At 38.9% G+C, this 26,366-nt stretch overlaps 1 protein-coding gene and 1 long non-coding RNA gene across 3 annotated transcripts; one reads left to right on the forward strand and one right to left on the reverse strand.

The window, feature by feature from the left end:
* The first annotated feature begins 567 nt into the window (after positions 1–567).
* Positions 568–24,325, forward strand: XPA (XPA, DNA damage recognition and repair factor). 2 transcript variants are annotated; one of them, XR_001825012.2, is made up of 7 exons: positions 568–869; positions 5,662–5,772; positions 9,210–9,315; positions 11,551–11,716; positions 13,365–13,482; positions 16,252–16,482; positions 23,649–24,325. XR_001825012.2 is itself a non-coding variant. In XM_017527857.2 (6 exons), exons 1-6 carry the CDS (start codon positions 698–700, stop codon positions 23,795–23,797), a joined length of 822 nt encoding a protein of 273 aa, XP_017383346.1. In that variant the 5' UTR covers positions 569–697; the 3' UTR covers positions 23,798–24,325. The 2 variants fall into 2 exon arrangements, 1 of the variants encoding a protein (XP_017383346.1); XM_017527857.2 differs by lacking the exon at positions 16,252–16,482 and having other exon boundaries at positions 569–869.
* On the reverse strand, positions 15,866–26,341 carry LOC119471126. Its single transcript, XR_005200124.1, has 2 exons — positions 25,213–26,341; positions 15,866–16,474 (listed from the first exon to the last, which is right to left on the reverse strand). It is a non-coding gene; the product is annotated as an uncharacterized LOC119471126 (long non-coding RNA).
* Between the last annotated feature and the right edge of the window lie 25 nt (positions 26,342–26,366).

The following is a 26,366-nucleotide window of genomic DNA, read 5'->3' on the forward strand; positions in this document are numbered from 1 at the left end:
TCATCCTCACTGAAGGAATGTTCCATGGAAAAGATAGCCAACCTTATGCATTTCAGCCCTGGACCAAATGCTGCATTTGCCTGAGGTCACCCAGCAAGATAAGTGGAAGTTTCAAGCCAGGTTTTCTCATTTTAAATCTAAAGCTGTGTCTCTAGGCCTTGTATCCAACATAAAATCAGGGCTGTATGACTGGCACTACTGCAACTCACTGTTATCATTTTTTGAGGTCTTCTACATGCCAGGTATTGTCCTGGCAATCTCATCTTCCCAGCGACTCAGTAAATGGTTCCATAATTATCCTCATTTTACCACTGAACAAACTGAACTCGGGTTAAATAACTTGCCCAAGGTCACAGAGTTTTACTGTCAAGAGCTCAGACTTTGACTCGAAAGCCCATACTCTGAATCACCAAGCAAGACTTTAAAGGTGACCAGGTCCTGAGATATGATCTCATCAGCACAGACCCTTCTCCCAGCTGACAAGTGAGCAGGTAGGTAGGTGGGTACTCCTGGCTGTGCGCATGCCCAGACTCCGCCCAGCGCCCCTGCCGGCCACCCCGGTCCCCTTAACTGCGCAGGCGCTCTCACTCCAAAAGGCCGCTGGGTGAGCGCAGAGGCGGTGCAGGGCGGCGGACTCGCCTAGGCGCGCAGAGCGTGTGCGTGGCGTTGCGAGCTACATCCTCGGAGGGGGTCGGAGATGGCGGCGGCCGACGGGGCTTCGTCGGAGGCGGCGGCTTCAGAGCAACCCGCGGAGCTGCCTGCCTCGGTGCGGGCGAGTATCGAGCGGAAGCGGCAGCGGGCGCTGATGCTGCGCCAGGCCCGGCTGGCTGCTCGGCCCTACCCGGCGTCTGCGGCTGCGGCTACTGGAGGTTTGGGCCGCGGCGGCGCTTCCCCCTTCCCTCTCCCCGCCTCCCTGGTCCCCAGACTGGCTTGCGCAAGCCGAGTGCCGGGGTCCGGTGTCGCGTCAGCTCCGCTGGCGTCTGGGCTCAGATTCTCCCCCAGTCGGGGAGGGAATCCGCCCAGCTGGCTTGTCAAAGCGTTCTGTCTACGACCACAGAGCGTTCCGCGGTCGCACCTGGGCCTCCTGAGCCCCAATCCCAGACCTTCCTCGCTGCACCTCGGCTGCTCGGCTTCGGCTTTTCGTTTAGGGGTGCAGCCGCCCCCGCCGAGAGGTGCCAGCCAGTGCCAGGTGTCAGAACCTCAGCTGTCCCAGAAAGAGGAGTTAGACTAGTTCTTGGTTCTGAGCGATATACCTAGAACTAGTTGATGGAAGAGGCAGATCTTGGTGTTCGTTAGGGAGAACTTTCAACATTTGTAGTTGCCAAAAGTGCAATGGATTGCTTCTCGTGAGCGTCCCATTACTAGAAGCGCTCAAATAGGAACTGGAAGAACCCTTACTTATATGGAGGAGAGGAAATTTCAGCAATCAGAAGAAGGGACTGGATAGTAAACCTTTAAGATTCTAATCCCTGGATTCCATGAGTCTTTCTTGGACGTGCGACCTTGGCAAAAAGTAGATGCTCAAAACGTGTTTATTGAAGTAAATTAAGGACTGATCTCTCATTGCGAATTATTCTTTTATAGAATTTGTCACTGGGTCAACTAAATTTTTTTCAGGGTACTTGAAATATGGTTTGGTTGACAGGCTGTTCTTCAGGATTACCTCTGTAACATGAAGTACATGTGTTGCGAAAGTTCTGTACTGTACTGTGTCGAGCACAGTTTAGAGCTGTATTGTCTCTTACTGTTTTTTATCAGCCAGAAGTAGTGAGAGTGAGAAGAGTCTGAGGCTGGCAGCATATCTTGATATTCATACTAACACCGAAACTGCAAATTCTGGCTACTTTTGGTGGTACTGGTCTCATCCTTTGTGCTTTGTAGTGGTTTTCTTTTATTCTTTTCTCAGCTTGAGGCACGCTAGAGTCTGACAGGAAGTTCATTTGCCCTGATTAATTCATATTCTTGATTCCATAAAGGTTTCCAGGTTTATACTTCATGGCTGTGGAACAGAAGGTACAACATAGCAAAAACTGACATTAAATTAAACTTTTGAACATGGAAAGCAAGGTAGAATGAACATTCTGTAAGATTTCTTAGGCAGTTCCCCAAGAACTGAACTGTATTGTAGCATTGGGTACAACCCACCGTGTTTCAAGAGTTACGTAAGTGCCGGGATTTTTATCTTTGTGGTACTTTTATTTCATGGTACTATACGATTTTCTTCTTCTCTGTGTGCCATGACATATGCCATGAAAGAGACTGAAAAAAACTTGCTTAGAATATGAAGAATGGTGGTAAGGTCCTGGGGAAACAGCAAGGCATAGCAGCAGAGAGAAATTGGGCTTTGTTTTGGGCATGAGTTAGCATTGTTTAGGGTCCTGCTCAGGTCATGGCCTTGACTACTCCAGCTTTCCCTGTTCTTAATTCTCGTTGTGCTTACTGGCATTCCATTCATTTGCCTTGCTTTTTATATTACATATTCCGGTACGTTCATTCATTTCTGTCCATCCAGTCGGTACGCATGGAATGTTTACTCAGAATTACACAGGTAAAGGCACTCAGTCTAATGAAGGGATACAGCGATACAAACAGGTGTTATAGTGTGAGATACGAACAGGTGTTATAGTGCTATTAACAGTGGAGACAGGCTTATAATCTAATCCTTTCATTTAATAGGGGGAGAAATTGAGGCCAGAGAAGGAGAGTGACTTTAGCAGAATAAAACATATTGTCTTTTTAAATAAAGGGGGCCGGGCGCGGTGGCTCATGCCTGTAATCCCAGCACTTTGGGAGACCAAGGCGGGTAGATCATGAGATCAGGAGTTCGAGACCAGCCTGGCCAAGATGGTGATACCCTGTCTCTACTAAAAATACAAAAATTAGCCAGGCACAGTGGTGGGCATCTATAATCCCAGCTACTTGGAAGTCTGAGGCAGGAGAATCGCTTGAACCTCGGAGGCAGAGGTTGCAGTGAGCCGAAATCCACAGCAGTCTAGCCTGGGCAACAGAGCAAGACTCTGTCTCAAGAAAAAAAAAAAAAAAAGATAATTAAAAAATGGAGGTGTAACATACTGTAAAATGTACTCATCCGAATTTTACCTATGTAAATGGTTGTGTAAACACCATAGTGATCAAGATTTGTACACTTCCAGGACCTTAAAAGTTTTCCTGTGGCTCCTTCCTAGTCAGTGTCCACTCTCCACTCTCAAAGTAATACTCTTGTGACCATTTGATTGGTATTACCTATTCCCGAAGCTCATGTACATTGAACCATACAGTATCTGACTTTTTGTGCAACATAGTAACTGAGAGATTCACGCATTTTGTTGCATGCATTGGTAGTTTGTGCATTTATATGTTGTATAGATTCTTTTGTATTATGCCACAATTTTTCCATTTTCCTTTTGGTGGATATTTGGGTCGTTTCCACTTTGGGGCTGTTATGAATACAACCTCCATAAACATTCTTGTTTGTCTTTTTTTGTTTTTTCTACTTTTTTTTTAAAATTACATTTTAGGTTTTGGGGTACATGTGAAGAACATGCAAGATTGTTGCATAGGTACACTCATGGCAGTGTGATATGCTACCTTCCTCCCCATCACCTATATCTGGCATTTCTCCCCACGCTCGCTCTCCCCAATTCCCCACCCCCTGCTGTCCCTCCCCTATTTCCCCTCTACAGATCCCAGTGTGTGATGCTCCCCTCCCTGTGTCCATGTATTCTCATTGTTGAACACCCACCTGTGAGTGAGAACATGTGGTGTTTGATTTTCTGCCCTTGTGTCAGTTTGCTGAGAATGATGGTTTCCAGGTTCATCCATGTCCCTACAAAGGACACAAACTCATCGTTTTTGATGGCTGCATAGTATTCCATGGTGTATATGTGCCACATTTTCCCTGTCCATTCTATCGTCGATGGGCATTTGGGTTGGTTCCAGGTCTTTGCTATTGTAAACAGTGCTGCAATGAACATTCGTGTGCATGTGTCCTTATAGTAGAACGATTTATAATCATTTGGATATATACCCAGTAATGGGATTGCTGGGTCAAATGGAATTTCTGTGTCTAGGTCCTTGAGGAATTGCCACACTGTCTTCCACAATGGTTGAACTAATTTACACTCCCACCAACAGTGTAAAAGTGTTCCTATTTCTCCACATCCTCTCCAGCATCTGTTGTCTCCAGATTTTTTAATGATTGCTATTCTAACTGGCATGAGGTGGTATCTCAATGTAGTTTTGATTTGCATTTCTCTAATGACCAGTGATGATGAGCATTTTTTCATATGTTTTTTGGCCTCTTGTTTATGTCTTTTAGTGGACATACACACACACGTCTGTTGTGTATATGCCTGGAGATGGAATTGCTGGGTCATAGTAGAGTTGTAGTTATGTTAAGCTTTAGTAGATATTGCCAAACAGTGGTTGTATCAGTTTCCAATCTCACCAGCAGTGTACGGCAGTTCTAGTTGCTCCACATCCTCTCGCTCGGTATTGTCATGGTATCGTCAGTGTTTTTCATCTTAGACATTCTGGTGCGAGTCTAATGATACTTCTTTATGGTTTTAATTTGTATTGTCCCAATGATTAGAGATAATGAGAACCTTTTTTTGTTCTTTTGGCCATTTGGATATCCTTATTTGTGAAGTGCCTATTCAGATCCTTTGCCTATTTTTAGGAAAGTTGGGTTATTTGTCTTTTACTGATTTAGAGGATTTGATTATGTATTCTGAATGTGAGTCCTTTGTTAGACATGCATACATTAGTCCTCTCTTATCCAAGATTTCACTTTCTGTGGCTTTAGTTACCCACAATCAACCATGGCCCAAAATATGAAATGGAAATTTCCAGGTGTGCACGTGTGCACACACATATAACAATACACCCCACTGCTGGGGTTCTGGCTGAGATCACCTTGAATCTTTAGATAAATTTGTGAAGAATTGACATTTTTATAATACTGAGGTTTAAAATCCATACATAGTATATTTCTCCGTTTAATTATTTTGAGATGGAGTTTTGCTCTGTTACCCAGGTTGGAGCGCAGTGGTGCGACCTTGGCTCCTTTTCCTGGGTTCAAGCGATTCTCCTGCCTCAGCCTCCCAAGCAGCTGAGATTACAGGCCTCTGCCACCACGCCTGGCTAATTTTTTTATATTTTAGTAGTGATGTGGTTTCAATCATGTTGACCAGGCTGGTCTTGAACTCCTGACCTCCTCAGGTGATCTACCCACCTTGGCCTCCTAAAGCGCTGGCAGTACAGGCGTGAGCCACCGTGCCTAGCCTATTTCTCCATTTATTTAAGTCCTCTTTGATTTCTCTTAGTGCTTTGTAGTTTTCAGTGCAGAGATTTTACACATGTTTTCCTAGGTTTTTATTTCTTAATTCTAATTGTAGATTCCTGTGGCTATTTTACCTACATAATCACATCAGCTGTGAATGGATCCTGTTTTACTTCTTTCTTTTCATCCTTTGTGCCTTTTTGGTTTTCTAGCCTTGTTGCACTAGCTGGGACCTTCAGTATAATGTTGAATAGAAGTAATTATTGTGGACATCTATATGTTTGAGATACATTGAATTTAAAGGAATTTGCTGTTTATGCAGAAGGAAACATGTGGACTTACCTACTTTAATTGTTGACTACTTTCACTTACTTTCCTAGGCATGGCTAATGTAAAAGCTGCCCCAAAGATAATTGACACAGGAGGAGGCTTCATTTTAGAAGAGGAAGAAGAAGAAGAACAAAAAATTGGAAAAGTTGTTCATCAACCAGGTAAAGTGAGTTTTTCAAAAATAAGCATCTAGATTGGTTATTTTGAGTAACATGCATAATTCTATGCAAACTGATGCTAAATAAATGCCGTACTTTAATCGGAGTACATTTGTGATAAAGTTTGGCAGTTTTGCTGATAGAGTTAAAAAACAAACAAACAAAGAAACAGCCATGCATGTGGAAATGATTATTTAACTTGTGGCTGATGTACTTAGGGTTTGATGCTCTCTGTTGTTTTATAAAAGGCAGGGTTAGCCAGTATATTGGCTGTTAGAATAAATACTCAAAATTATCTTGATAGGACGAAATGAGGCACCAGAACTAAAGAGATAACATTTAGGACATTCTTTTATTTATCTGTGGAGAAAGAAAGCAGATTACAAAGTATAAGATAGACCAGCATAAAAAGAAAGCTATAACTATGATCTAAGGTTAGTGCTCTGGTAAATCACTTATATGTATACATATCTTCACAGTGAGGATACTTTCACACTCTTTGGGAAGAAAATAGAAATGCTTTATTTTGTTCATAAGTTTGGCAGCCAACAGTGCAATATAACAGCTTAAAAAAACCCACAAAACCCTATTCTAGTCTTTAGTTGCAGCTACAAAAGTGTTGTGCATCCATGTAGGTGGTTGCCCTGCTCTAATCTGTGTGTGCAGAAGCTGAGACTTGAAGGATTAAAATGTTTGTTTTTATTTGCACCAGGGACTGGTTTCATGGAAGACAAAACCTGGGGTGGGGTGGAGGGGCGGCAGGTATGGTTTCAGCATGATTCAAGCACATTACGTTTTATTGTGTACTTTATTTCCATTATTATTACATTGTAATATATAATGAAATAATTACACAACTCTTGCTTATGGTAGATTGCCAGTTTCTGAGTGGTAAATGTAAAAGGGAGTGACAGAGTTTGAAAATCATCATTGTGTTTATTTAGGAATTCCCATTATAAAGAATGTTTTAAATTAGAAAACTGTACATTGTATATGTTTTGATTAATGGTGCAGTAGCTTCCTAATTGGTATTTCTACCACAGTTTCTCTACATTCTAATGCATCCTGGTAATTTTTTCAAAGATACCGCTTTGATTATCACTAACCCTGTTCCAAAATTTTTAGTTTTTCCTTTTGTCTATAGCTGTGCTCCTCTTAATATTCTACAGAAAACCATTTTTTTTAAAGTTTGGAGATTAGTGTGTTAGAAGGAGGTAAGGGAAGGCAGTGATAGGAATATTTTGAAATAAATAGTTAATAAATGACAACTCCCTTTATCTTGCCTTTTTTTTTTTTTTTTTTTTTTTTTTTTATTTTTTTTTTTTTTTTTTTTTTTTTTTTTTTTTTTTTTTTTTTTTTTTTGAGATGGAATTTTGCTCATGTTGCCCAGGCTGGAGTGCAGTGGCATGATCTTGGCTCGCTGCAACCTCGGCCTCTGCAACCTCCGCCTCCCAGCTACAAATGATTCTCCTACTTTAGCCTCCCGAGTAGCTGGGATTATAGGCGCCCACCACCATGCTTAGCTAATTGATGCCTGGCTAATTTTTGTATTTTTTGTAGAGACAGGATTTTGCCATGATGGCCAGGCTGGTCTCGAACTCCTGGACTCAAGTGATCCACCCACCTTGGCCTCCCAAAGTGCTGGGATTAGAGGCACTAATCCCAAGTCACTGTGCCCAGCCTTACTAGTAAAATTTATAAAAGTACTAGGAGAAACAATTCTTAAAAGTTCCTTAGCTAGGCATTTGAAGTCCTTAAATAACTTAGCTTTACCTTACTTAGAGTGGTTTTTCTGTGCTGGGAGTTGAGGATACATGGCTGAATACAGTCTCTCCCTTCAAGGAGTTTATAATCCAGTAGGTGAGACAGATAAAGAAGAAGCTATTTGCTTTGTTGGTAGGAGGTAGAATGAAGGAGAAAAAATTTTTCCATTTGGAAGTGAATTCTGTTGTTGTCTCTTTTCTACTATTACCATGCTCATTATTGCTCTTTCCCGTGTAATGTTGGTGCCCTGTGTGTAAGCAGATCCCTTTTCACCCTACCACTTTGGGACTAATCTCTTTTGTACTTTCAACAGTGCTGTTGTAGGCAGAATAATGGCCCCCAGGGATGTCAATGCCTTAATTACCCTGGAACCTATGAATATATTATCCTTATCATAGCAAAAAGGACTTTGCAGATATGATTAAGGTTAAAGACATTGAGATGGGGAGATTATCCTGGGTTATCGAATGTACACACAAGTTTCCTTAGAAGTGGAAGAGGGGCCAGGCGAGGTAGCTTATGCCTGTAATCCCAGCACTTTGGTAGACCAAGGTGGGTGGATCACATGAGGTCAGGAGTTCGAGACCAACATGGTGAAACCCTGTCTCTAATAAAAATACAAAAATTAGGGCTGGGCATGGTGGCTCATGCCTGTAATCCCAGCACTTTGATAGGCTGAGGCAGGTATATCACAAGGTCGGGAGTTCGAGACCAGCCTGGCCAATGTGGTGAAATCCCATCTCTACTAAAAATACAAAAATTAGCCTGGCCTGGTGGTGTGTGCCTGTAATCCCAGCTACTCAGGAGGCAAAGGCAGGAGAATCACTTGAACCTGGGAGGCGGAGGTTGCAGTGAGCCAAGATCGCACCACTGCACTCCAGCCTGGGTGACAGAGCAAGCTAAACCGCCCCCCACCCCCCAAAATTAGGCATGGTGGTGCACACCTGTAATCTCAGCTACTTGGGAGGCTGAGGCAGGAGAATTGCTTGAATCCAGGAGGCAAGGGAGGCGGAGGTTACAGTGAGCCAAGATTCCATCACTGCACTCCAGCCTGTGCAACAGAGCAAGACTCCATCTCAAAAAAAAAAAAAAAAAAAAAAAAACAGTAGAGGAAAGCTGAGAGTCAGAGGGACGTGTATTATGGAAGAAGTGAGTGCTGCAATGTGAGAAGCCATCACTGCTGGCTGTGAAGATGGAGGAAGGGGTCATGAGTCAAGGAATGCAGGCAGCCTCTAGAAGCTAGAAAAGGCAAGCAGATGGATTCTTGCCTAGAGGCTCCAGAAAGGAATGCAGACCTGCCAACACCTTGATTTTAGCCCACTGAGACCCATGTCAGAATGGTCTAGAGATCTGTGTGATAATAAATGCATGTTTTAAGCCACTCAGTCAATGGTAGTTTCTTATAGCTGCAGTGTAACACTAATACAAGTACCTTGCACACAGCTGGGATTCAGAAATACTTGTTGAATTGCTAGGTTTTTTTCTTTGTTACTTCCTTTTCTTTTTCCTCTTTAAAAAATTGTTTTTATAGATAAACATAATCAAGATCTTATTTGGTCTTTTACTTAAATATATTTATGGTAGGCATAACATGCATGCTAAGCTAATAAGATAGAGGAGAATATATTGTTCTAGTCATAAAAAAGGAAACTTAGAGTTCATTTTCCTTTTCTTAGGACCTGTGATGGAATTTGATTATGTAATATGTGAAGAATGTGGGAAAGAATTTATGGATTCTTATCTTATGAACCACTTTGATTTGCCAACTTGTGATAACTGCAGGTACTTATTTTAGATGGTGTTCTTAATTGCCAATGTTTATGTGTAGGTTTAGGACAAAACAAGTTATATCTGTTTGGATGTGATATTTTCTTAATAATTACGATTTTTATTTTGGGCGTTTCCTAAAATTTCTTTGGTTTCTACTTTACCAAATACAGTAGATCTGTGCGTATTAAAGCTTATGATATACCCCATAAAATAGGAAGGATGCCAGTGGTTCTGCCATATAAATTTCCTTTTCCCTTCTGGTGGCCTGAGTTTGTTTTTGTTTTTAAACATCTCTCAGTGGCAGACTCCCAACACTTCTCTTCTCCCAGCCCTAATGATCCCTCTATATCTTAATTATTCCAGGGTGTGTTTATACCTGGGTCAGAAGACTGGGGCCTTCAGTGAGAGGACAGTAGCTCATAATACCTTTTTTCATTCGTCTTTTTCTACCCTCATCGATGAGGAAAAATCATATTCTTCCCTTCTTTTTCTTCTTCTAGACTTTATCCTCTTTTTATATCATCCACAATAACCTTTCTCAGTTCACATGGTTCTCCTATCGCTACTGTTTACTCAGCCAGATGCTGTTGATGTCTTTTGCACACTGAAGGTCCTATCCTGGAATCTTAGTTGGCCCTCTTATCTGTTCCCTGTTCTTACTTTGTCCCTACAGCCTTAAATCAGCTCCTCACCTGACTGAAGGACCTACCCTTTCAAAGTCCCTTCTGCAGACATTGGGAGCCATCATGATTGGCTTGTTGCTGAGTGGAATCTTCAGTAGATAGAGGGAGGTGTGGTCCCTGGCCTCATGATCAAATATACAGCTGGGAATGTTCTGGCACCGCAGCTGGAAATATAGATGACAAACTCATTTCCCACTGACACAGTGGTTAAGGTCCATAGTCTTGTCATCATTCTCCTTAAAGCCAGTATAGCTTTTGGGAACTGAAACACTCCATATAATTTATTTCCAAGATAAAATGGAAGCAGCCGTTGTACCAGTTTAAAGATAAAGTTTTGAATATATTACCTTGCCATAGCAAAAGGGACTTTGCAGATATGATTAATGTTAAAGACCTCAAGATGGGGAGATTACCCTGGGTTATCCAGGTAGACCCAATACAACAAGCACATGAGCTTTCTTAAAAGTGGAAGAGGAGAGCTGAGGGTCTGAGGGACATTCAATTATGGAAGAAGTGAGTGATGCAATATGAGAAGCCACCATCACTGGCTGTGAAAGTGGAAGGAGGGCGTCCTAAGTTAAGGAATGCAGGTGGCCTCCAGAAGCTAGAAAAGGCAAGGAGATGGATTCTTACCTAGTGCCTCCAGAAGGAACGCAGTCTCTGCCAACACCTTGAAAAGTCTGGAAACGTTACACTTTTATGTTTAATCATTATCAGGAACATAGTCCTCCATTCTTTTTCAACATCAAGATTATAGTTATAGTACAGTATAGTCTGCATGTCTCCCGTTAGTTTATACTTCTGAATTATTTAGCTTTCATACAGCTATTCCTAGTTTTAACTTTTATGGTTTTGTGACAGAATCCTCTGATAGAAACTTTGATTTCTCCCCTCCCTGACCTGTACCTGCTCTTTAGTGTTTACCATTTCAGTAAAGGCAGCTTCATTCACTGGCTATGTCTCCACTCTCTTGTGTGTATTAATTCCAAACCTGTTTGGCTCTATGCTCAAACCATATCCTGAATCCATCTGCATCTCCTCCTCTTCCACTGCTGCCTTAGCCTAGGCCACCACCAGCTCCTGCCTGGACCACTGCAGTAGTGTTGTAACTGGTCTCTTCCCAACTACCCCTTTCACACCCCTAGGGTCTCCTCTTCATACAATATTTTGCTTAAAACTTGGTTTCTAATCCCATTTAGAATAAAATTTTCTTCACCATTGCTTGCAAGGCCGACTGTCTCTGACTGTATCTCCCACCACTCCTCACCATCACTTGTCTTCTAGTTACACTGGTCCCTTGCTGTGTGCTCCATTTGCAAAGTACACCCCTGCCCTAGAGCCTTTGTTAGGAATGTTTCTTCTCTAGATAATATAATTTATTAGAATAAGTAAAAGATAAAGTATTTTTCTGTTAGAATTCCTATGTTGCTAATTTAACCATGAGAGTTGCAGGAAAATGTGTATTATTTATGTGCTTTTTTGCTGTGGGTGCCCCTAAGTTGATGGGCTATTTGCAATTTATTTAAAATAACTAACTTATATAATAAACTTAATCTGTTTTCAGAGATGCTGATGATAAACACAAGCTTATCACTAAAACAGAGGCAAAACAAGAATATCTTCTGAAAGATTGTGATTTAGAAAAAAGAGAGCCAGTTCTTAAATTTATCGTGAAGAAGAATCCTCATCATTCACAATGGGGTGATATGAAACTCTACTTAAAGTTACAGGTCTCTAATAAGTTGTATTTATTAATTTTAACTCTGGTAAAGTTTTAACAACAAACTAGTTGTAATTAGTTTGGTTTTTGCTTACAGAGTGTGAAAAAACTCTTTCCCTAGTTTTGCATATGTGTGACAGTCATGCATAATGACATTTAGTAACATGTTTTCTCATTCATTTTTCAAATAAAATTTGAAATAAAATTTTACAAAAAAAGCAAAATGAGAAAACATGTTACTAAATGTCATTATGCATGACTGTCACAGGTATGCTATTTTTTTTTTGCGAAAGGTCTTACTCTGTCACTCAGGCTGGAATGAGGTCACAGCTCACTGCAGCCTTGACCTCTCGGGCTCAGGTAATCCTGCCTCAGCCTCCTGTGTAGCTTGGATTACAGGCACATGGCACCATACCTGGCTAGTTTTTGGTATTTTTTGTAGAGATGGGGTTTTGCCATATTGCCCAAGCTGGTCTCGAATTTCAGGGCTCATGTGATCCTCCTGCCTTGGCCTTCCAAAGTGCTGGGATTACAGGCGTGACCTGCCATGCCCGGCCTCATTTTGCTTCTGATATGGCACTTTGAAATAAACATGTTGCTATTGGGTGATGTTAAGAGTACAATTTGGAAACTAAAACAGGGCATGACTCCCATTCCAGCCTTTTTTAGTTTCCAAATTGTACTCTTAACATCACCCAATAGCAACATGCCTTCTTATCACTTGATGCTTTTATTTTATACTTAGTGAAATAGTGCCATTACTTTATTATAGTTTTTTGTCATATATCACAACTTTTGCATACGTAAAAGGGAAAATGCAAGTGCAAAAAGACTTAGTAAGGTATTCCTAAACTTCTTTACATTGAGTTCAATTCTTCTGCACCACTTTTGGACTCAGAATTTTTAAGTACTTTGGTGAGGCAGCATTTTCAGGGATGTTAAATTATGGAAAACATGATGTCCCAAAATCTATGAAATACAAGTATATCACTTGATTATGTTAAGAAATTTGAGTTTGGCTACACTGATTAATATTATGGTCCTTTTAACATATTGTGAGAGGTATCCTGGGCATAATTCTTAGTGTGTAAATTATTCTCTTAAAATGTAAGTAAATATTATAAAGAGTAAAGGAATATAATGTAAAGTTTTAAAAGTAGAATGAAGACTTTTATTTTGGTACCAAAATTGAAATAGATATCCTGCAGATCATAAGTCGATAGAAACAATTATTGATCTTGAAGGAGATGAGTAGTGGTAATTGGTAATTTCCTGTGGTTGGAGATTTTTGGAGATGACCTCATGTTTAGGTCTGATTTGGCTAATCTGTCAACAGACTTTCTTTGGTGAGCCTGCCACAGTTGGTGAAACTCACTGACCACATGTACTTTTGATTCCTGTGACAATACAGTCAGAGGACAACTTCTCTATTTATAATGTAATTCAGCATACATTTACTGAGAGTTTTATAGTTTTAGATAGATGTTTTATTAGACTTGTTTCTGATCATTGCTATTTTAAATCTTTAAATTTCTAGTAAATAGTTATTAATTTATACTTAGATAATTCTTTGGTACCTGTGGATTTGATGATTATAACTTTATAATATTTTGCAAGTCTGAATCACAACTCATTTAAATGTGGATTTTGTGTTGTAGATTGTGAAGAGGTCTCTTGAAGTTTGGGGTAGTCAAGAAGCATTAGAAGAAGCAAAAGAAGTCCGACAGGAAAACCGAGAAAAAATGAAACAGAAGAAATTTGATAAAAAAGTAAAAGGTAAATGGCCACATTTTATATCATGAAGGATTGTGTTTTACCATTTCTCAAAAAGCCTTTAGCTAGATTCTTCCTGTTTAATGTCACCAATAGATTGGAATGTGATTTTTAGAGGATGATAATGACTTAAGTTTGCCCTCAGTATGTTGGTCTTTAAGGCACTCAGTTCAAACCTCACAGTACTACATTTCTGAAAAGATGTATGTCATCATCTTAAAGCGAATCGTGTTTTTATATAGGAACAATGTGAGTATCAGGAGTGGTATCACTGGTCAAGGATTTGGCATCAATTAAATCTTAAGTATGATCATCAGTGTTATAAAAAACACCCACCAACAAACCTCTCTAAGTGCTTAAAGTGAAAAGCCATGCCCTAAGTCTTAGTTCTCTAATTCAGCAGCTAGAAGACCACTTTTATTTTACATATGACCAAAAGACCCAGAAAGGTGGGGTGACTTGTTACATAGTTGTTGGCAAAGTTGGGACTGGAACCGGGCTTTTTTGACTGAAAGTCTCCATGAAGTAGTCATTTCTCTATCCATGTGTCTGTCTCTGCATGCTTTCCCTTGTCCATCTATCTCTGCATTAATTTGTCCCTGTTATCCAACCATGTATGTACGTCTGTTAATTCTATCTTTTCATCCATCAATGCATCCAAAATGTCAACTATGTGCCAGGCACTGTGCTAAAATAACATAAATGTTGGAGTCAGTGTTTGTCAGGAGGGAAACTTGAAATTGTCCAAATGTGCTAGGTACTGTGATAGTGATGAACATGCAGTGCTGCAGGATCACAGAGGTCACTCTCTGCTCTATCTCAGAACCGCTAAAAGTCTCAAAAAAGTAAACATAAATGTTCTTCATGCGGTAATTATGCAGAATCCCACTGTAGTGTTCAGTTTGTAGAGATAACACATTTTGTGTATTTATTGGGTTTTTAATATACGGTATACTAAATTAATTCACTTAAAATGAACGTCCTGCCGGGTGTGGTGGTGCACACCTGTAATCCCAGCACTTTGGGAGCCAAGGCAGGCAGATCATGAGGTCAAGAGATCGAGACCATCCTGACCAACGTGGTGAAACCCCATTTCTATTAAAAAATACAAAATTAGTTGGGCTTGGTGGTATGTGCCTGTAGTCCCAGCTACTCAGGGAGCTGAAGCAGGAGAATCGCTTGAACCCAGGAGGCAGAGGTTGCAGTGAGCTGAGACCCTGCCACTACAGTCCAGCCTGGGTGACAGAGTGAGACTCCATCTCAAAAAAAAAAAAAAAAAAGAGTCCTACCATAAAATTTTGCTTTTGTTTTTAGGATTCAGAAGTGGTTTTGGAGGGTGAATAAGATAACTCAGATATCTTAAACACAAAAACGCAAAACCAAAAATTGAATGTAAGCCTTCCTTGTTGTGAGGAACACAAGTTGTTGTTGTAATCCTTGTCACTTGGAGGATTTATTTTTCCTTTGTCATTACAATTGTAATTCAATTAGTGCAGAAAAGTTAAGAGATTTACAGAGAACCCTTACTGCATGATTTTCCTAAGAGACAGTCATCAGCAACACTTTTTTTTTTTTACTCTTCCTGTGCTTTTCTATGGTAAGACCCTTAAAAATTTTTTAAATAAAAATGGAAGCACTATTTGACACAAAGTTTAGCAAGCAACTCTATGATCAACATCGTTATATAGATCTTTTTATATAGTTACTTAGCAATCCCTAAATCACTAGGTAAGGCACACTTTCATGGCTTTGTAGAGAGGTTTCCTATAGCAAGTTATGCCATGTAAGAGCATTTCATTAAAGAACCTTCCCAAAATTAGCCACTGCTGTACTGAGAGGATTTGAAAAGAGTTCTTTTGAATTTAGCCCTTTAATCTTTTCACTGCCCCACACCAGTCCTTCTCTTCCAGTAGCAAGGAGAACCTTGAAAGACAAAGTAGTGAAAAGGCATTTTAAGAGGTGTGAAATGGTGGAGAGAGTTATAGATTAGTTATATACTAGCCTAGGTTTTTTTGTTAATTCCAGCTACCTGAAATCACTTCAACTCTTGATTCTCTGCTGCCTCCTTAACCACTTCCAGGTGGTATTTTGGTGCAGATAATAATATATAGATAAAATAGTATTAATTAAAAACCTGTATCTGCAAAGTGGTGAGGTATTTTTTAGAAGGAGGGCTGTCTGTACTTTTTTCTTAGATACTAATTCTGTAGTTTGGTTACAGTGTCATCTAATGGTAACTAAATTCCTGTAATTTGACTAGCAGATTGAAAGATGATGGCATCCATTTCATCACATACTTTTTTCTATAAAAATTCTATGCAGCATATATATTATTAGTATGAACAGAACTCTTAAAAAAGATTTAGGTTTTATTGGTATTACTTTATAAAGAAAGATACGAACTTTACAATTGGCTTTTTTTCTCATTACATTAAATTGCTGCTGTTAATCACCAGATAAGCTACTGTCAATTGTCCTCATTTTTGAAGAGTTTGAGCTTGCCCTGAAGCTCAGACTTTTCATAGAGTTAGACCTCTTGGGTCTTGTTTCTTTATTTCAGTTCGCTTTTTATTTGAATGAAGCATGTCTTTTGAGAATATTTTCCCAAGTGGTAACATGAGTGATATATTTTCCAAGTCTCTGTAAATAGAAGTGTTTTTCTAAGTTGTTTCTCAGTTCAGTAACATTCCTCCATGGTCTTCTGGTGTTTAATGTGCAGAGAGGTCAGTGTGATGCCTTCTTTAATTATGGCTTCTTGTTGATTTACTTTAGAAGTTGTTCCTGCCTTCCTGAATAGGCCACAAAGGGCTGAGATTGGAGTAGACACTGTAGAGATTAGACACAAGAAGCTTACTGTGCAGTTTTCTCACAAGGCTCAGAACAGAGAGGAATAAAAGCAAGTCTAAAAGTATTTTAGTTGAAAAGAAATTGGAACCTGGTTCCTCTTGGTCTTCTGATTTTGATCCACAAAGAAGCTGACACAGTTTACTTCTTTCTGGGAAGGTAAGAGATTATATTTACCTGCTTTTAAAATATATCTTCTACTTTAGCAGTTGGAGAATTTATCTTACTACAAAAAGAATTTTACAGTTGAAATAGTATATGTATATATATATGTGTATATATATATATCTGTATTTATATATCTGTATCTAGATACATAAAAATAAGGTGAAAGACAAGAGTTTTCTTGTTAGTGAATTCAAATTGTTACAGATTTTAGATATAAGAAGGCAGAACTGCTGTCCAGTCTTTTAACTGCTATCAAAACTCTGTATCAAAATATTCAAAGAACCTATTGAAATTTAAAGAGTTCTTTTGAATTTGGCCCTTTTCTTTAATCTTTTCAATGCCCTACACCAGTCCTTCTCTTCCAGTAGCAAGGAGCCTTGAAAGAAGTAGCAAACAGGCATTTTAAGGAATGTGAAAGAGTGGACAGTTATACATTACAGAAATGAGTTATAGATTATAGAAATCAGTTTTGATTTCAAAACTTCCGTATGCACTGGCCTTGATATTAGACGGGAACATTCAGCTGGTTCAAATGTACAGAACGTTTTGGGTTTGCTTGCCAACTCTATAAATAAGGTAGAGTTAAAGCTTTTCTTTTGTTATACTAGCTTTCTCTTATTTAGTACTGGTAGAGGTTACCCTTCTAAAAAAGGAAAATTGATTTTCATTATTTATTACTATGTACTTTCCTCCCAAAAGAGGTAGGTAAGAAATTGGGGGACCCCAAATTTGTAGGTTTTATATATTTTGGGCCTGTGGTTATATTTATGACCCTTTGGGGTCATCTCTCAAGAGTTTGGGAGACTCAATTCAGTTTCTCTGCATTAGTTTATGGAGGAAAAACTAAGACCAAAGAGTCATTTTGTTATTGTGTTCTTTCCTTGTAATTCTTTTTCTCCTGTTAACAAGGGGCATCATGAGTCAATACCTCCTGCCCTGCCATAAAGTATTCAGAAGTATCTGGTCTCTCTCAGCTACTTGTCTAGTAAGTTTACCTCAGAAGCAAGCAGCATTGGGTTTCTTTGAATACAGACCGCCTCTTTTGCAAAATCAAGATGTTAAAAACTGAATACAAGCTTTAGATTGGTATAAAATTTTCATTAAAAATGGTTTTAGGAGAAAATTATTTTGTATAAAAAGTGTAAGCAGTGTCTGAATATATTAGTAAGACTGGTTACCATGAAAATTTTTATAAATTTCCACAAAAGGCAGTCCTTAGTTAATAGCTTCCAGCATTGTGAAATTCTAGGCCAGTGACTAGGAGGTTGTAATGTGGTGAACCACTATTTTGTCTCCAGCTTCAGTTAGGCTTTCAGCGCTGTGTAGGACCTGCACCCTCCCAGGTTTCCTCAGCTCCACCAAAATCATTTCAGATCTACAGACCTTTTCCCACTCTAAGTGTTACCTTTCTTTTAAAACTACCCCCTTCTCATTCTTAGCAGTAGGTAGTTGATATCTGCTTTCCAAAGTTTTGTTAAATGAATTAATGTGAAAAAATTATTAATGTTAAGTTTTACCTAATGTTGACATTCGCCATATTTTTTTCTTTCACACACACATATTTTGCCAAGCCATGTAAGTTACTTGCAGACATTGTGATTTTTTTTTTTTTTTTTTTTTTTGAGGTGGAGTCTTGCTCCATTGTTAGGCTGGAGTGCAGTGTTGAGATCTTGGCTCGCTGCAACCTCCACCTCCCGGGTTCAAGCAATGATCCTGCCTCAGCCTCCCGAGTAGCTGGGACTACAGGCATGTGCCATCACACCCTGCTAATTTTTGTATTTTTAGTAGAGATGGGGTTTTACCATGTTGGCCAGGATGGTCTTGATCTCCTGACCTCGTGATCTGCCCACCTTGGCCTCCCAAAGGACTGGGATTACAGGAGTGAGCCACCGTGCCAGGCCTGTGGGTCTTATAAATATTTCAGCATGTTTCTCCTCAAAACAATGGCATTCGGCTGGGTGCAGTGGCTCATACCTGTAATCCCAGCACACTGGGAGGCCGAGGCGGGCAGATCATCTGAGGCCAGGAGTTCAAGACCAGCTTGGCCAATATAGTGAAACCTTGTTTCTACTAAAAATACAAAAATTAAAAATTAGCTGGGCATGGTGATGTGCGCCTGTAATCCCAGCTACTCAGGAGGCTGTAGCAGGAGAAATGCTTGAACGCGGGAAGCAGAGGTTGCAGTGAGCTGAGATTGCACCACTGCACTCCAGCCTGGGTGTCACAGCAAGACTCTGTCTTAAAAAGAAAAAAATGGCATTCTTCTATAGAACTAAAGATCAATGATCATAGTCAAGAATTTTAGCTTAATATAATGCTCCTGTCTTGCGCATAATTTAATATTTCCCAGTTGTTTTGATGTCCTTTATAGCTGTTGGATCTAGGTACTATTCATGGATGATGCATATTGGTAGTTGCTTTGAAACTAGTCCCTCAGTCTGTCTTTCATGACATTTTGCAGTGCCCAGGCCAGCTGCTGTTCAGTGTGTCCTTCCATTTAGATTTGTTAGCTGCTTGTATCCTCATGGTTAGGCTCATGTCGAACGTTTTTGGTGGAAATACTTAAAAGGTGATGTGTTTGAGCACTTATCCATAGACACATGGTACCAGCTCTTTGAAGGGAGTGGTAGTTTGCTTAGTTAAACTGGTGTCTGCCAGGTATTTCCACTGTAGAGGTAGTCTTTATCCTTTGTAATTAGTGAGAAATCTAATACTATGTGAATATCTCATTCCTTACCTTTCACGCTGGTTTTAGTACACAGGGCTGAGTCTTACTTGAGTTGGTTATTATTTTGGTGGATATAAATGGTGATTTTCTATTTCTGTCACTTTCTACAATTGTTATTTGGGTTTTGGAAAAAAGAGTTTTTCTTCTCCTTTTAAAAACTGATTTTTATTTTTTTTTTAAGCATCAGCTGGACTCATGGTTTCTTATTCTGAAGTCAGTGTATTACAGTTCATTCTGGTCATTACTCATTTTGGTGTTCAAATTGTCCAAAATTTGGCCAGTAGAATCCCCTTCAAGCTAGCGCCTGTCTTTTTAAATTATTTTGTTTGGAAATAATTTCAAACTTATAAAAAATTGCAAGGATAATAATATAAAGGGCCACTTATATATCCTTTATCCAGATTACTTACTGTTAACACTTGATGCTATTTGCATCATTTGGATGCTCTTTCTATACATATACAGTATTTTTTTCTGACCATTTAAGACTAAGTTGTTTATATCACTACCTTTTACCCATAAATATTAGTATATATTTCCTCATAGGGATATATATTCTGTTACATAACCAAAGTATATTGTTAACTTGAGCAAATTTAACATTTAGTGTTTATGTCTAATCTGTCCTCCATATTCTAGTTTTGTTAGTTGACTTAATGTTCTTTTTAGCGATTCCTTTCTAGAACAGAATTCAGTTCAGGATTGTGTGTATTGGCTTTAGAAAGTACCAAGTCTTTCTAAACTTTTATTCTGGGATATTTACATAGCCTTATTGTTTTTAAGACATTGACATTTTTGAAAAGTCTGGTTCCCTTGCCCTGCCTTTTAAAACATGCTTGTCACTTGGGGCAGTTTCTGGTGTGTCCTGCTGATTAGATGCAGGTTATGCATTTCAGGCCAGGGATAGTACGTAAGTGATGTGCTTTTCTCATGGCCTCGTATCTGGAGGCACTCATGTCTAAGCAGCCCTCAGTGGTAACTCTGATTTTTGATTTGGCAAGCAAAAAAAAAAAATTGTATCCTCCTAGATTTAGTATCCATTGATGATTCTTGCTAGGACGTCTTTAGTATGATGGTTATAAGAACTGTCTTCTAATTCCAGCATTCCTTCTGCATTTAAGCAGTTGGCAGTCAACATTCTATAGCATCCTTTGCCCTATTTACTTATTATTGATAAGGATTCATTAATTTGTTTTTCTCCAGTGGCTTTGGTTCATTTCTGTCCTTATTTTGGTGCTCAAATGGTCTGATTTGGCCTAGTGACTAGCTTTTTTATCTTTTGACATGTCATTTAAAAATTTTTTTTTACTTTTGAGACTAAGTCTAGCTCTGTCACCCAGGCTAGAGTGTAGTGGCACAATCTCAGCTCACTGCAACCTCCACCTCAAGCAATTCTCCTGTCTCAGTTTACCAAGTACGTGAGATTATAGGCGCATGGCACCATGCCCAGCTAATTTTTCTATTTTCAAGAGATGGGATTTCACCATATTAGCCAGGCTGGTCTCAAACTTCTGGCCTGAAGTGATCTACCCACCTTGGCCTCCTCAAGTGCTAGGATTATAGGCATGAGGCACCGTGCCCAGACTTAGGTCATTTCTTCAGCATTCCTTTCTGCTTTCTAGCACAGCATGTGTATCTGTATTTGTGTCTGTCTATAGATATATGTAAAGTAAACCTTGAGTTTACACTGATATATCCAGTTCTAATCGGAAATTTCATGGTTTTATGGATGACGAGAAACCTGGGTCCTGTGATCCTTACTATAGTGACTTGATCAAAGCCCTGTGACTAATTCCCATGACTGTTGCTGCCTCCTTTTCTGGAGGGAGCCCTTTTTCTTAGGCTCTCTCACTCTGCTGTGGATGCTTAGTTGCTCCAGTTAATGGCTTTAGGTCCAAATTGTTCAGAAAGGGAAAGGATGAAAAAAAGCCCAAACCTATTTATTTTTAAATACTTTTCTTTTCTTTTTTTGAGACAGTTTGTCACCTAGGCTGGAGTGCAGTGGTGCAGTCATGGCTCATGGTGGCCTCAACCTCCATGGCTTAAGTGATCCTCCTACTTCAGTCTCCTGAGTAAGTGCGACTACAGGCACGTGCCACTGTGGCTGGCTAATTAAAAAAATTTTTTTTTTGTAGAGATGGGGGTTTCACTATGTTGCCCTGGCTGGTCTTGAACTCTTGGGCTCAGGTGATCCTCCAAAGTGCTGGGATTACAGGCACAAGCCACTGCACCTGGCCCCAAATACTTCCTTTCTGGCACAACTTTTTCCAGGAATGTCTAGTAAATATTAAACATATGGCTTTATTCTTATTATACAGCCTGACACAATAGCTGAAGAATGGGGAGAAAAAGTCAAAGTCAATGTAAAACCTTGGGTTCAATTATGGCTAGAAAGACCGATTTTGACTACAAGTATTTTTTTTAGTATTCAGAAAACTTTTCTTTGGTACCTCTTAAGTACACATGACATATTCAAATTAGGCAGAAAAGTTAGTTGGCATGATTGGGCTGCAGTGAAATTTTGTAGGATTTTCAGTGGGATAATCATGCCAAGATGTCTTGCATGAGAACAAAGTTGAAAAGCAGGTATTAGAATTGAAGTAGGCAACATCTTCCTTAAATTATCTGAAACCAGGAGGCATCTGTGGAGTTTTGGTTAGCATATCATTTATGTCTTATTTAGAAAATAGCCTAAGGTAAAATTTAAAGGAAGGAGGGCATTCCAGATCTATATACAGAAAAACCAATGTCTTCAGAACAGTAGGAGGATACTGACAGAAATCAGAGGTTTGGATGTTTTTCTTCTAGGTCCAAAACTATCTAGAGGTATGTGCACTGAAATAAACTCAAAGTATTTATCATGCCAGAGGTATCCGTCAACATATAACACAACCTTGGGCAGCTTATAACTTCTCTGTGCTTTGGTTTTCTCATCTTTAAAATTGGAATAATTCTACTTACCTTAAAGGTTTGTGAGGATTAAATGCATTTAAAATGGTAAGAACAGTGCCTTATACATAGCCCTGTGTTTGTTTTCATCCTCATGATATCATAACAACAGCTGAAAATACAAAGATTCAAGTAGTACTCTGATACTACTTATAGATCTAAAATGGATTAGGGAAAATATGTGATTACTTGGTGTATGTTGATTTTTATGGCTGAGATTATAAAAGATAGCTATCATACTCTCCCTTAGGTAATGCCATTGTCAAATATGATGAACTGGGTGGATCACTGGTGAGATCAGAAATGTAAAGTGTTGCTTTTTATTCATTAATCTAGAAACTAAGAAGTTATTAGCTCGTTAATTTTAAGTTAGCACCAAGTTAAGGTAATAGGCAGTGTAAACTTTTTTTTTTTTTTTTTTTTTTTTTTTTTTTTTTTTTTTTTTTTTTTTTTTGGCGATGGAGTCTTGCTCTGTAGCCAGGCTGGAGCACAGTGGCGCAGTCTTGGCTCACTGCAACCACCGCCTCCTGGGTTCAAGCAATTCTTCCACCTCAGCCTCCCAAGTAGCTGGGACTACAGGCACGTGCCAAACACCCAATTAATTTTTGTATTTTTAGTAGAGACAGGGTTTCACCATGTTGGCCAGGATGGTCTTGACCTCTTGACCTCGTGATCCACCTGCCTCGGCCTCCCAAAGTGCTGGGATTGGAAGTGTAAACTTTTAAAATATGATTTACTTGGTTGCTTTCAAAGAACCCAATATAATTTTCTTTGTAAAATGATTTTGACATGAAGTAGCAGAAAAAGCTCCAAACTTAGAGTATGACCAATGTTCTGGCTTCACAGTTGGAAGTAAAATTAAAACTCTATGGTTCTTTCCAATTCTTAATATCCTGTGATTATTTTTAGCCCTCTCCTAAAATAATGCTGTCATTTTATAAAAACTTCAATAGATTTGAGGTCTGTTACAGAAGCACCTTTTCTCACATGAAAACACATCAGCATAGTGGTAAGAGTTCTCAACTTTCTAGTTTTCTTGCAGGCAAAGCTTGACTTGATGGTTATAGACATAGGTTCTGACAGGAACTTAGTAATACCGCTTTTTAAAATTATTTCAACTGACTCCTTTTCCTACTGTGGCATTGTTATGTGAAGTCAAATGTACCTGAATGTGTCCTATTCTGTTACTCAACTCACTTCTGAATTCGATTCTATTTTGCTTACCTCCAACTACATAACCATTCTGAATCTCGTTTCACACTGCTCCAGTGACAACTTAATTCATAGACCAAGCTAGTGAGGTAAGAAAAGTAAACTTCCCAAGTTTATATAATAAACTCTGATTTGTTATAAAATTAAGGTAAACTACATATGGTTTAAATACACAGACACACACACGTACACGGCTGAAAGCTTGATGGATTTTTGGATTCGGTTGAATAGCACCACTGAAAAGATGACTTTTTAATTTTTTTCTTAGAATTGCGGCGAGCAGTAAGAAGCAGCGTGTGGAAAAGAGAGACGATTGTTCATCAACATGAGTATGGACCAGAAGAAAACCTAGAAGACGACATGTACCGGAAGACTTGTACTATGTGTGGCCATGAACTGACATATGAAAAAATGTGATTTTTAGTTCAGTAACCTGTTTTATAGAATTATACATTTAAATAAAGGAAATTAAGATTGGTCCTATTCAAAATTTAAGAAAATGCAATGTCTTCAAAGATGAATGAAACCTTTATATAAGTAATGCTTCAGTAACAATTATGTATGTTACTGCTTAAAAGCAAGTTTGAGTGAAGGTCCACCTGGCCTGGTTGTGTGCAGAATGTCATGTCTGTGATTGTTTTCTTACAACCAGGGATGGGAGCTGAGTGCTAGAGTAGGTGCAAAAGTGGTAGGTCAGCTACAAATTTGAGGACAAGATACCAAAACAAACCGTAGACTTTGGTACAGGGAAAAGCTTTCAAAAAAGACCGTAGCCAGCTGAACTGGATTCTTAACCAAGAAACAAATAGCAATGGTGGTGTACCACTGTACCCAGGTTCTGGTCATGTTTTTTTAGGACAATTTCTGTCTCCACGATGGCGGAAACAGTGGGGAACTATTGCTGGGAAACGCCCTGATAAATAGCAGAAATAAAACAATGGAGTTTGATCATGTAACCGCTAGTTAATGAGCATATATTATCGAGGCCACTATATTACAGAAAATAGATTTGTCTTGTTAAGGGATGCTTCTATTGACTCTCTACCCTTATCAGTTTAAGACAATCCTAGTGTTCATACATCACTAACAGCTAAATCTGCTCTACCTAGGTTGGCAAGGTCCCTTCCTCATCTTTCATTTTCAAGTATAATTATAAATTAGGAAAACAGTTATGTTTACTTTGACAAAAGCATGTTAAATTGCATCAGTACAATTTAACAATATTTATTGCAAGGTATGACATACAGTGACATGCCTGCCATCTTTTGTCTGTGTGAACTTCATCAGTGGGGACAGCAACTGCTGAATGTTTGCTCTTACACCTTTGTTTCTTCAAAACTCAATTCCTAGTTCAGTTTTTCTATACACTTAAGCTGCTAGACTGGGACAGAGCAGGATCACATCAGCGAATAGTTGTTAAAAGCAACCATTATACATGAAGAGAGGACCAAGAAAAAAAATTAAAACCTACAAATTTCTGTAGGATGTGGATCAAACATAACTAGCCACACTTTTCAGTACATTGTGAAAAAAGATTACAAAGCAGTTTAGACTCAAAGTTACCAATGCCTTAAAGGTTAGTTATCCTTTGGTTTTCTGAGGACAGGAGTCATTTCAAACTACAGTTGACCCTTCAACAACATGGGGTTAGGGATGCCGACACCCCGCACAGTCAAAAATCTGCATGTAACTTTCTACTCCCCCAAAACTTAATCACCAATAACCCAATGCTGAATGGAGACATAGCGATAACAAACAATTAACTCATTTTGTGTGTTATATGCTATATTCTTATAAATAAGATAGAGAAAAGAAAATAAAAATATATTTACTATTTAATTAGTGGATCATCATAAAGGTCTTCATCCTCGTCATCTTCATGTTGAGTAGGCTGAGGAAGACAATGGGTTGGTCTTGCCATCTCAGGGGTGGAAGAAAACCCGTGTGTAAGTGGACCCACACAGTTCAAACCTATGTTGTTCAAGGGTCAACTGTAATTACATATAATTACATAGTTTGTGCTGTGCTTAGGCAATGGGAAGGAGAAACAGTATAAACGAGAATACTTAGCCAAGAACCTAGGTTTCAGTCCTCTAGTAACCTGCCAGGCACCTGGATTTTTCTGAATAATTGCTTTGTATTTTGTCTTAAATAGTCTAGTATTTAAAAACCCTAGGAATTCCCATCTATTAAAGTGCACTACATTCTGTAGCCACTAAAATGGATGGTAAACCAAAGCAAAAATACATCAAAATATGGAAAATGCTTAATGCATCATAAACTTGAAATGTAATAAGAGAAAAATTATATCTTTTGTGCAAATGCACAAATACACTACCAGTAGTTGTACTGGTAATTTTTTTCTAAGGTTTAGTGAAAAAAGTCTTAATAATACTAGAAATTTGGAATGTCAGATAATTCCTTATACTTGCATATTATTTTACAACCCATTGTCATCTTATTTCAGCATCAATACCACAGGAAACAAGCTAAGGACTTCGTAGTTTTTTGGACCAGGTTCCATAGAAACAAAATCTGAACTCACCTTCAATTCCAGATACAGTTTCAGTCAATCTGACCACTTCTATGTCCACTTTAGTATTCCGTAACTCACTACAAGATCTTGGACAAACCCAGAGGCTAGAGGAAGTCAGTAGATGCTCTAAGATAATGGTGACCAAACCTGGAATCACGTGGAGGAACTTTAAGGATTACTAAGGTGTTCCACCCTCAGATTGTGGTTTAATTTCAAAATAACTTGAAAGATTCCCAGCTGATTTACATTCAGACAAATCTGAGAACTACTGTTCCAACTCATGTAACACTTATACTAACAAGTTGTGTCTTAAGATACTACTTAAAATATTTTGAACAGATTTTGTAAAGAAAATTTCAAATGGAGAACACCTTCAGTAAGAAACCACCAGTTTAAGACAAAAAAAAAAAAAAAAAAAAAAAAAAAAAAAAACACTTTTTTTAAAAAAAA

The sequence above is a fragment of the Cebus imitator genome, unplaced genomic scaffold (assembly GCF_001604975.1).
Source record: "Cebus imitator isolate Cc_AM_T3 unplaced genomic scaffold, Cebus_imitator-1.0 Scaffold51, whole genome shotgun sequence".
Taxonomy (NCBI): Eukaryota; Metazoa; Chordata; class Mammalia; order Primates; family Cebidae; genus Cebus; species Cebus imitator.